We start from the raw sequence: 11,466 nt of genomic DNA on the forward strand, positions 1-11,466 counted from the left end.
ATTGAGATCGTGATACAAGTTAAACTCCGTTTAAAGCAAGTTGTGGAACTGGGCCTAAGCGCTTAGTGATTATCATTTCTGATTGGTTCATTCCCCTGGATTTATTAAAGATCTAAAATAATACTCCAATCATCAATGGTTGCGTTCAGAAAATAAAGCGCTCACCGAGCGCTTAGTAACTATTGGTCCTTATTGTTAGATCCTTACATTCAGACCAATAACGTTGACGAATTACTCAACCGTTGTATAACCGTTGTGTTTTCTGAACGCAGCCAATCTATGAGGCTCTCCAGTTTGATCAGCTGGTTAGCCGATCAGCTGATCTTCTATGATTTGCATGATTGTTTATTTTTAACTAACTGAGAAGATGTAAGGACGTGTCAAACTGAATTTAACAAGTAAAATGATATTTTGTTCAATTACTTGGGTAAAATATTAATCGTGAAATTTAGTACTGTGTATATACAAATTCATAAAGTGTTTCGATTTCATTCTGCATCGATACACACACAATTGTGCACAATTGCACAATACACAAGTGTCTATTTGTACGTGTCAGAGATCACACCAAAAGTAACACGTATATTTTAAATGAGATGGCTGTTTTATTGGCATCGTTACCTAGCGCAAAAAGGTTTGTGAGATTTGTCGGAAGAAACAATAAATGTAAATAAAATCGAATTTCTGTCATTGTGCAGGACCACGCAAATCAGAAATTTGCGGCAAGGCAGTGTTATAGATCTGGATGCTGATACGTTTCTCAAGATATCCAATTATGAGGACACTGTTAAACAATTGGACATATACTATGGAATAGTCAAGAGACAATTATTGCGTTATCAGAGTTGCATAACGGGTCTATTTCCGCAGATCACAACTGACAAAAAGGTTGGTAGCGTACGCGAAAGTATATATTGCGCTGCTGCGATATGGAGTCTGTATCAAGCGTACAGGCGCATCGACGACGACCGTGGGAAGTCGTACGAACTTGGGCAGTCCGCGATCAAATGTATGCGAGGTATTCTGGAGTGTTGGGTAAAACAGTCCTCTAGAGTGGAACTCTTTAAGAGAAATCAGTGCGATCGTTTTGCATTGCATTGCAAGTTTCATTTGGAGACAGGCGATGAAATTTACAAGGATGCTGACTATCATCACTTGCAAGCAAGTATTTGACAATAATCTGTATATACAGTTTTGTAGTGTATGCGGGAAACAATAGAGTTGGAAGTTGCCTCTTTCTCGATTATAATCCATCCATTTTTCCATTGCCATCCGAATGTAGATCGATGTTGTGTCCCTTTATTTAATATTTCTGGTGCAAATGATCTCTTCTGGCTTGCAAATTGTGTACACGCAAGACGAAGTGGCATTTGTACAGAATTTGGTGTACTATGTCGAGAGAGCTTATCGTACACCAGATTATGGTATGTGGGAACGTGGAAGCCGATATAACGATGGGACGCCTGAGATCCATGCCAGCTCCATCGGAATTGCCAAGAGTGCATTGGAGGCGATTAATGGCTGTAACTTGTTTGGAGAGAAAGGTGCCTCCTGGTCAGTGATATATGTCGATATCGATGCTCACAATCGTAATCGCAGTATCTTTGAGACTATGCTTCCAAGAGAATCTAGCTCTAAAGTAAGCGGCACCAGTTGTACCAGTTGCATAATTCTCACATCATTTTTTAAGCCATTCTTTCTCTCTCTCTCTCTCTCTCTCTCTCTCTCTCTCATACACACACACACACACACACACACACACACACACACACACTTCTCCCTCTTTTTCTGTTTCGCTCTCACTCACAAGAGATGATACATGATTTCTAGAGTGTGGATGCAGCCTTACTGCCAACAATATCCTTTCCCGCCTTTGCAACTCACGAGGAGGTGCTGTACAACGAGACTAAGGCGAACATAATCCGTAGGTTGAAAGGCAATTATGGCTTTAAACGATTCGGAAGGGATGGTTACAAAACGGTGTTGGAAGATAAACATCGACGGTATTACAAATCTGGAGAAATCAAGGTTACACATAAATTTCATAGACATAGACATTAAGTCAGTGTCATCATGATCGATACTATTTTACCATCTCGCATCGACAAGATATGATATTATATATCCGGTCATGTCTTTTTCTTCGATTCTAATTGGGCGATTGATGATGTATTCTCATTAAACGACTGTTTCTACAGGATTTTGACAGTGTCGAGAACGAATGGCCATTATTCTACATCTTCATGATAATAGACGGTGTATTCAAGAGTCTACCGGAGCAAGTAGAGGAATATCAAAATTTATTGAAAACCAAAGTGTACAAGGATCAAAATGGAGGTATACTATCAACAGTAGTTGTGTGTGATTGTGTAATTTCCAGTAGTCATTATAAATCACAGTTTTGTAATTGAAATTTCTTCCGTGCAACAGATCCGGTGATTCCCATGTATTATTACGTACCGGAAGAGTATTTGGAAACTGAGAGAAACGAGCCGTGCAGTGTTAATCGGCTGCCTAGCGACGAAGGGAGAGGCTACAGAGGAGCCGTGGATCACGAATCCACGTCGATGTATCTGTGGAATCAGGCTATGTTTGTAATCGCGCAGCTACTTACCGCTGGTCTTTTGCATATCAACGAATTGGATCCGATCCGTCGATACCTACCGTCGTATAATCGTCCGAGACGTGCGGGACGATATTCCGCTTTTCAAGTAAGAAAGACGTCAATTATACTGCGCGATAATTTTTTTTCCTCTTTTTCTTTCTTTTTCTGATGTCTCAAACAGATGTATATTTATTTGTCAATTCATAAGGCACATTTTGTGGTGAAGATGTTCAACTTGTAAAAATAATCGATTTTCACAAGTCACGGTCATAAGTTGATATAATTCTTTATTATGTTTCACACAGGCAAAACCGAGTATTGTAAGTAATTTGAAGCATGTATGCCTACTGTAGTATAGTTATATGTATACGTTTATTTCTTTCTATTGTCACTTCTTTTTAAGGAAAAAATACCGTTGTGTGATCAGAGCGATAACACGTATTATGCTTCGATATTACGCTTCCCTTTGTCCCTTTATTTATTATTTTTATTTTTTTTTCTTACGGAGCATGTGTGTGCAAAAATTGTCAAGTGCGAAATACCGCACGATGTTCGAGCTCGCGGTAAAGATTTGCTCAATGTTTCGTTTACATTGGTTTTCCTACGAAATATCCTTCAAGCTGTACGATTGATTAATGTTACTATACTTTTTTATGTCAGGGCACTCACACCGACCTAGTGGTACAAATAGTTTTAATCGCAGAATCCATGCGACTGCAAGCTATGATGGCCACGTACGGCATCCAAACACAAACACCGCACGAAGTCGAGCCTGTTCAGATTCTATCGTCTACCCAACTGGTGAAAGTATACCAAAAACTAGGTGTCAATAACAAATTGAATCTTCAAGGACGACCTGCGCGACCTATAGGTTCTCTAGGTACAAGCAAGGTACATAATGTGATATGATACATTGTGCTTTGGTGGTTTGATGTGTTGTAATTGCATCGACAATAGAGAGAGAGAGAGAGAGAGAGAGAGAGAGAGAGAGAGAGAGAGAGAGAGAGAGAGAGCAAGAGCGAGCGAGAAAGAGAGAGAGGGAGACAAAAGAAGGAAATGCTTGCTCCATGTCGTATTGACGAGATGTATATGCTGTTATGTGCGCAGGTGTACAGAGTCTGCGGTATGACGGTGCTTTGTTACCCTCTTATTTTCGAAGTCTCCGAGTTTTATCTGTACAGAGACATGGCTTTGCTGATTGATGATATAAAAACGGAGCTGCAATTCGTAGGCAAGTACTGGCGTCTTTCCGGTCGACCTACTGTGTGTCTTTTAATACGGGAGGAACACATGCGGTTAGTATGCGTACGTACTGCGCGTAATGTATGCTTTTACGCATATAGACATGTTCACCTTTGCGAAAATTTCCCCAGTGACCCGCAATTTAAGAAGATGTTGGACCTTTTCGCGATGCTGAAGAAAGGCTACTGCGACAAGACAAAAGTACGCATCGGCAGACTGCAAAATCTAATTTCATCTTCTTGCATTGGTCGGTAACGTACATTTGCAAGATCAGTCCTTGATCTCCCATGAAGGGTATAAAATGACATGCATGAAAGTATAAGTATTTACAATAAAACAGCAATCGAGCAGTATACATTAATCGTACAGAGCATTTGGATTTTGTGAATACCATGGAAACGGATTTGGACCTGGCACAGTTTAAACAGCTGCAGCACGATTATATAGGCTACCAAAGTCTCACGGATGTCCCTAAAGCCTTCGCCTATGCCGAGGATGTCAAGGATTATATTGTATGAAATACAATATATTGCGTGAAAATCGTGCTTAAAATATCTGATCGCATGGAAAAGTTTGTAATTGACATCTGACAATAATTGATTTTATTTTTCACAGTACATGGCAAATGAACCTCTGAGCGACATATTAAACGAGATTCGCAATAGCGTCGGTTTGTACGCCAAGTGCCAACTGTACGGCATCTTGATCAAGCGAGAAGGCATTAATTACGAGATTAATGGGACAACAGGTGCACACGTGTTTCCCTTCTCTTTTTCGCGAACACGTCAGCCATCATTCGCTGATTCGTAATTGTACGATCATTTATCATTCCAGTGCGCGACCATTTGAGGGCGTTGTATCAACATGCTGGTTCCTTGAGATTCTGGATGGCTGTGCGTTATTGTAGTAGCTTATTAAATCACACCGTCGACAGCATCAGTCCATTCATCACGGGTGTGCTAGTTAAAGGGAAACAGGTACTAATTAAGATCAGAGGTTCCCGTGAGAGAATACACAGTAAGAGATCCAGAGAAATTCAATTAAAATAGCCTATATAGCCACGGCCGTGTTTGTGGTGTTAGATCGCTGTAGGAGTGGTTGGACAAGAGGAAACTGTGTTTGATAAACCAATGACGCCGGCGGAAATACAATCGGTGATGTATTCGACGATACAGCCGCACAACACAGTGCAAGCGGTGCTCCAGCAAGAGATTCTACTGTATTGCGGTCGATTGATCGGCACCAATCCGGAAATGTTCAAAGGGATACTGAAGATACGTATCGGGTGAGTTTATTATTGTTTCTCTGAAAAGATTTTGCGTCTAATTGAATTGTTGTTTGAACCGCTTCTAGTTGGGTGCTGGAGGCGATGAAGCTATACTTGCAAATGTTTGTGAAAGATGCCAAGCCGATCGAGAACTACAGCCCTTACGAGGTCCGGCAGTTCCTCATCAAGGTGTTGACTGTCAAGGAATGGGCGCACGCAGAAAAGTACGTCAATCGACCGAAGTAATGACTTGCGCTATATAACGAATGTAAGCTGAACGAAGGTTATCCATTAATCGACTGGCTGGTCACGTCGTGTTGCCGATAGTCTGACAGTGCTGGGTCGCCGAAAGATCGAGGGTTGCCTGTGCAGAGTACCGGCGCATTTTTACAATCAAGTGTGGGAAGTTTTGATGCGCTGTCCCGGCGGTATCATCGTGAACGGACGAGAATTGCCACAGCAGCCTACTGTATCAAACATGACTCGGTCCGAGCTTACGTTCGCCCTACTCGTAGAGTCCTTGCTGCATCATGTACAATTGCCGGAATACCGTCAAATCGTCGTCGAGGTAACAAGCACTTGGACTTAACTTCACCGTTTGTACGTTTCGGTTACACTTTTGGTCACTTCAGAGGTTTGTTTCCTTTCCTCTTAGACGGTTTATCAATGCGCCTCCTCTGTCGCACGTGCTAAAAGATAACGCGCACGATTTTTCATTTATAACTGATCCCAACACAGTCGAAAGATGGGGACTCGCGATACAAGGAAAAGTGTAACAAAAACGAACGAATCCGAGTCGTGTCGTGTTAAAGACTCATGGCGCGATGCGCGTGTACAATTTGCTTATACGATAAAACTGTGCACAATCGTAGCTCCTGAGTATCGTGTCGACTATTCTGCTTCGAAACCCAGAATTAAGTTTCCAGAAGCAACTGGATCTCAGTCAGCTCGTCGAGGACAGTTTTATCATGTACCGCAAGGTAAGTGTATCGCCCTTATCTGTGCGTGCGCGTGCACATGACGTATGCACGCTTCTCTAAACATTCGTTCAACTTCTACAGGATCACAATCTATTAAATCTTGAAGACAAGTCGTCGTTCTTCTCGGCGCATTACTCTGTCACTACCGGATACCTCGCCAGAGCCGTGGTTAACAACGTTCTTACCGGTGGTTGCGTGACAACTATTCTAGATACCAACGACGCCGTTGACTCTCGAGAGATGTGCAAGGTCACGTAACAGTATGGATCCTTAACTGTAGATAAATTTATGAGATTGTTATTCAAGCAAGTAGCAAGCAAGTATCAAGTATGTAGAGATGACCGTGTGTATGCGATATATATTCGCACTGTCATTAATGTTATCGCGTTCGTATAAATATAAGCGCGACGATTGCAATGGTATGCGCGTCAATGGCAATGGCAATATGGATGCACAACAATGCAATGTTCCTGTTTCCCCGAATACTAACGAATACATTTTGTAGAGACACTTTTAACACATTCATTCGTGCACGTACGTGTATAAAACATATACGGTCTTCATACAAAAGTCACATTACATTCTAATTATAATTTATAAATTAGAACACGCAACGAACTAGAGATCAAGAGTCATCTTCTAGCGAAATTCGTGTCCATTGCTCGACCGGAACGTTGTATGTTGTTGATATTGGCTTTGATTCTGGACGCGACAGTACCGACTTCTGTCGCAACAACCAATTGTTTCCTATAACAAAAGCAATTATATTTTATTGCAATTGAAGTCCAGATTTGTTATTCGCATATTTATGCATCTGTGTCTATTTCTACAAGAGAAAGTAAATGCGCATCTATCTGTCTACTCGTAATTTACACTCAGGAACATACCTAATGAAATCCTTATTGTACGACTTATTCTGCGTCTCTCTCTTCTCTTCCTCGCGGTACATTTTAACATTCTTTTCTCTTTCCTTATCGCGCCACATTGCATTCGCCATCATCTCCTGCCTCCGTTGTTCCTTCTCCTCTTCCGTGAGGCTTGACTTTTGCCTCGACCTCCATTTATTCGCCGTTCCATCGTTTCGTCTATCTGTGGTATACCTTCTCTCATCATTGTACTTGCTCCGGAAATTATTCCTCTGCCTGCTATTCTCCTCGTCGTATCGTTGCTGCTTTCTGTGATGCACATTACAATCTTCCCTATACTCTTTGTTTCTTTCGTATTCGAAATTTCTGTCTCTGTTCAATCTTCTCTCTTTAATTGGTTTCCTGCTGTCGTTAATCTTTACATTGTCCTCTGCCGAACTCTTTTTTCTATCGCCCCCTTTTTTACTGTCTTCCTTTTCACGTTGAGTATCACATTCATCGCTACTGTTTCTGCTATTGCTCTCATCGTTCTCACTGTCACTCATATTTCCTACTTGCTTTTTCCGCTTGGACAGCGTTTCCTTAAGAGAAGCTTTGGTATCGTCGTCGCTACGTTCGTTTGAATCACTCGCTACCGAGTAACTACGTTTCTTCGACTTTTTCTTTTGCTTATGTCTCTTCTTCATTGACTTCAACAAGTCCCCTTCGCTAATGTTGTCTTTTAATTGTCTGTACTTGGCGACTAGCAACATATCCAACCTAGCCTCATCCTCGCTGCTGTCCCGCTGCTTTGACTTTTTTTTCTTCTTTTCACTTTTACTCTTGCGCGACTGTTGCTCCAGCTGTAAATTACAAAAGAGAATGAGACATAAACATATACAAAAAGATTGAGTCTCAGAAATCTGTTCACCACTTATTTTGCGATCACTTGTCTTATATTTACCAGTACTCTGAGTTGTTTTAACTTGACAGGATTTTTCAAAAGCTGATTCCTCGTCTCTATCTCCTTTTTCTTTATGACGCACAGAGGATCCTCTTGCATTTTTCTGGCTAAATCCACTTGTTCATTACCAGAGAAGAACCGCAACGAAGGCGGGATGCATTCTAACAACAAAAACAGAAACCAAGTATTGATTACCAAAGTAAGACAAAGTAGGACAAGGTCTATATATATACAAAGTAAGACAAGGTCTATATATATAGTAATATATAAAGTATGGATCCTTGATCCAATCTTTAACGTTTTGAGTACGATGTACTTTAAAATAATAATAATTCCAAACAATATTGCTCAACAGTAGCAATTAAAGATAGAAATAATAATCATTTTAATCCTTTATTTATGCCATGTTAAATAAAATATCATTTTTCTCACAGGCAGACACATATATCTGCGGTACTCATAGAACAAAATTTAATTGTTTCACACAGTTACATATTTACCATATTCGACGTGGTTTTTTGATATCCTACTAAGCTCTGCTTTCTCCGCTTGAACCATCTGTTCAAAGGCTTTGTCAACTGGTCTTCCCAATAGATAATCCTCTCTATTGACCATTTGATTTGGTCCTTTATACATCCAGTCCAGTTTCTTCTCGTCCTTCCTCTCTATCACTCCTTGCTCCATAGCATACTTTGTCATATCCTCACGATCCTTCTCCATTTCGATCTCCTTCTTCAGCTCCGCTATTCTCTTTTTTTCTTGATCATTCTGCTGTTCCGCCTTCCATACCTTTTCCATGTTCTTCATAGTGGACGGGTGCCACGATTTCTTCAAATTCTGTAATTCACAAATACACACCAAGTGCGATTAAGTCTAATCAAAATCACGTTCAATACGGCAGTTTCTGGATGGATTTGTAGCAAATTACCACAAAATACTTACCAAGTCTCCACCACCCATTTTGATTATATTCAACGTAATGTGATATTGTACTCTCAACGTAGTAATATTAACAAAGTGGTATTTTTTCCAGGAAAATGTTGACTATATCGATAACCATTACTCAATTTTTCTAACCCGCGTACAACTACAATAGTTCATATAGTTCATAGTTCAATAGATGGCTCCGAGCAAAGCGTTTCTACACTCCAACGCCAGTCACAGACGACAACGACAACTACAATTCTTGAGCACGAAGACCAATGACGATGTATACAACTAGACTTGGGCTGAGTTCCGATATTCACTTCGCCAGCACTAAACATCTATAATATACGTGACACAAACTATGTATTTTCAGTACCGGCAGTGAATTTTGGAACACAGCCATAGTCGACCATTTTCTTCACATTCGACTGTAATTGGTCAATTTCTGCGTCCTGCGAGCTATGTAGACGGGACTTTATGGCACAGTTTCTCACTCTCTCTCTCTCTCTCTCTCTCTCTCTCTCTATCTCCCCCCACTCTCTCATTCTCACTCATTCATTCGATGGGTGCATTCAGTACTACACTGCTCACTGAGCGCTCAATGAGCTTTTACATTCGATTGGTATATACCTTTAGATTTAAAAATATACACCAATCAGATGCAAGAGCTCACTTAGCGCTCAGTGAGCGGTTGTAGTAGTGAATGCACCCAAAATGTGGTTCCAGGCGTTCATAAAACTATTGCCCCAAGGCAATTCCACGATTGGAGCAAAGTAAGAATGGGAGACTTTTTTATCATACGATATTTTATCATCTTGATTATTCCTTAAACGATAGTTTTCTTGTTCGATGTTATTAGAATTGTCGCTAATAGCGGTTGCTTTCCAGCAAGGAGATACAAAAGCTGTGTTCGCTTTGGGCACGTTCTGCGAAAGTAGGGTGTGTATCGATTCAACATAGCACGATTCGGTATTTTCACAATCTTCAACTTACAAGTGCTATCTACGTCTAGTTTCGTCTTTCAGAAGCTTGTAGTAATATTTAGAAAGAAACGTTATCGGTAAAACTTGCCCGAGTTCTGACTGAATCGATAAAATTGTGTTTTACCACTAAGCATGGGATACGGATGCTTCATCTTTAAATACGAGCGCAATAATGAGATATTTCCTTTTAAGAGGTAAAAAAGTTGCAGAAAAAGGTGCATAAGTTTGTTTGAAACAAATTAATTGCTGACTCTTTAGATTCTGAATAACTTGGACAAATTTTGCATAGATATGCAGACTGACACTTGAGACAACTGGTACAGCAATACAACATTCGAAATGTATGAACGCACCGAGGGTACATGTATCTCATATAGTGCCTCTGTTGCTGTTTAAGGGTTAAGTTTTGTGAGGAGCTGAACAAGACCGTCTTCCAACGTTATACCGTAGGCACGATGCACCAAATCTCCCTGAATGAATGCAGGTGAGCTCAATGCCCGCAATGACGTATGCATCTCGTTGCATAGACGGTATACATATGTTCAGAAAAATTCAGATATTATTTAATCTCTCACGTATCGATTCGTCGTATTTATCGTTTTATCAACGACACGCTTATGTCAAATCTATATTAGAAAAAAAAAATAAATAAAAAAGAAGAAATTAACGCACATATACACATATCTCTCTGAAAAAAAAAAGAAAAAAGAAAATACGATGCGATAAATAGGATTAGAATATTGTTATAGGATATATTAAAGAATATAGTAAGTTAGGCCGCTCAAAAATATTAAAAGACACATTTGAAACTCAGTTTTATTCTCATTTATATTAAATTTTATAAATACAAAAACAATAATAAATTCTTCATACAGCTTTTACAACGCTCTAAAATTAAGAAGGGGCCGTCGCTTGTACTATTTAGAGTTATTAGAAGTAGGTTCTCTCTCTGTCTGCCTGTTTCTCTCATTCGCACTCTCTCTCTCTCTCTCTCTCTCTCTCGTTCTTATTTCGTAAGAAAGGATTCAGCGGATAATGATTCTATCGATGCGATGAAATGTATGTGAAAGGCGCGGAGAATTTTTTTTTCCTTTTTGCTTTTTTACAAAAAACGAAACTTTTACGTGTAATCAGTTCCACATGCCAGCTGGAGTACAAGGCGATTCTTGTCTTGCCAACATGCCTGGCTTAACAGTAAATAATAATTAATAATATTAATAATGATAATCAAATAATAATAATATAATAGTAATAAAATAGTCATAGTGTGTGTGTAGTAATAGTAATAATGATAAGTGATGATAAGTGATGATGATCGTAATAATAGACATTATACGCTAGCAATAGTGACACGTTGTTACGCTACTTTTTCTCATTTGTCATTAATGTAATACTTAATTAACGCTCGATCCTCATTACACACCACACGGCCTATACGTCTACTATAACAATTACCATTGGAGTAGCGATTGAGTTCCTTATCTATACCAGAAATTTGGATCTTCGCAAGCTCTGTATAATTAATTCATGAGCTTTCTCTCTTTCTCTCTCATACTCACTCTCACTCTCTCTCTCTCTCTCTCTCTCTCTCTCTCTCTCTCTCTCTCTCTCTCTCTCTCTGTCTCTCTCTTTCTCCTCATGTCTTTGTCTTAA

General features: G+C 39.8%; 2 protein-coding genes across 9 annotated transcripts; one reads left to right on the top strand and one right to left on the bottom strand.

The window, feature by feature from the left end:
• Nucleotides 1–309: 309 nt before the first annotated feature.
• On the top strand, nt 310–6,955 carry LOC105187856 (probable phosphorylase b kinase regulatory subunit beta). 8 transcript variants are annotated; one of them, XM_011148950.3, is made up of 18 exons: nt 325–634; nt 699–1,161; nt 1,283–1,639; nt 1,831–2,028; nt 2,199–2,337; nt 2,431–2,711; nt 2,911–2,925; nt 3,266–3,496; nt 3,713–3,900; nt 3,979–4,094; nt 4,217–4,359; nt 4,463–4,595; nt 4,682–4,824; nt 4,930–5,132; nt 5,201–5,356; nt 5,442–5,682; nt 5,987–6,094; nt 6,176–6,955. In XM_011148950.3, exons 1-18 carry the CDS (start codon nt 597–599, stop codon nt 6,350–6,352), a joined length of 3,330 nt encoding a protein of 1,109 aa, XP_011147252.1. In that variant the 5' UTR covers nt 325–596; the 3' UTR covers nt 6,353–6,955. The 8 variants fall into 8 exon arrangements, 7 of the variants coding, with proteins under 7 accessions (XP_025159602.1, XP_025159600.1, XP_025159601.1 ...); XM_011148952.3 differs by having other exon boundaries at nt 326–634; nt 5,201–5,338; XM_011148951.3 differs by lacking the exon at nt 2,911–2,925 and having other exon boundaries at nt 324–634.
• LOC105187857 (pre-mRNA-splicing factor CWC25 homolog) lies at nt 6,651–9,057 on the bottom strand. The gene is made up of 5 exons (XM_025303819.1): nt 8,846–9,057; nt 8,404–8,740; nt 7,904–8,064; nt 6,982–7,802; nt 6,651–6,841 (listed from the first exon to the last, which is right to left on the bottom strand). Exons 1-5 carry the CDS (start codon nt 8,861–8,863, stop codon nt 6,727–6,729), a joined length of 1,452 nt encoding a protein of 483 aa, XP_025159604.1. The 5' UTR covers nt 8,864–9,057; the 3' UTR covers nt 6,651–6,726.
• Nucleotides 9,058–11,466: the final 2,409 nt, after the last annotated feature.

The sequence above is a fragment of the Harpegnathos saltator genome, unplaced genomic scaffold (assembly GCF_003227715.2).
Source record: "Harpegnathos saltator strain DR-91 unplaced genomic scaffold, Hsal_v8.6 scaffold58, whole genome shotgun sequence".
Lineage (NCBI taxonomy): Eukaryota > Metazoa > Arthropoda > Insecta > Hymenoptera > Formicidae > Harpegnathos > Harpegnathos saltator.

Excerpts from the sequence above, each read along its gene's own strand:
- LOC105187856 (XM_011148950.3), top strand. The coding sequence starts at position 597 with ATGGCTGTTTTATTGGCATCGTTACCTAGCGCAAAAAG. Across the intron at positions 5,357-5,441 it reads AAGTACGTCAATCGACCGAA|TCTGACAGTGCTGGGTCGCC; the intron begins GTAATGACTTGC and ends TGTTGCCGATAG. Across the intron at positions 5,683-5,986 it reads ACCGTCAAATCGTCGTCGAG|CTCCTGAGTATCGTGTCGAC; the intron begins GTAACAAGCACT and ends GCACAATCGTAG.
- LOC105187857 (XM_025303819.1), bottom strand. Across the intron at positions 8,065-8,403 it reads AAAAAACCACGTCGAATATG|AATGCATCCCGCCTTCGTTG; the intron begins GTAAATATGTAA and ends TTTTGTTGTTAG. Across the intron at positions 6,842-6,981 it reads TACAATAAGGATTTCATTAG|GAAACAATTGGTTGTTGCGA; the intron begins GTATGTTCCTGA and ends CTTTTGTTATAG.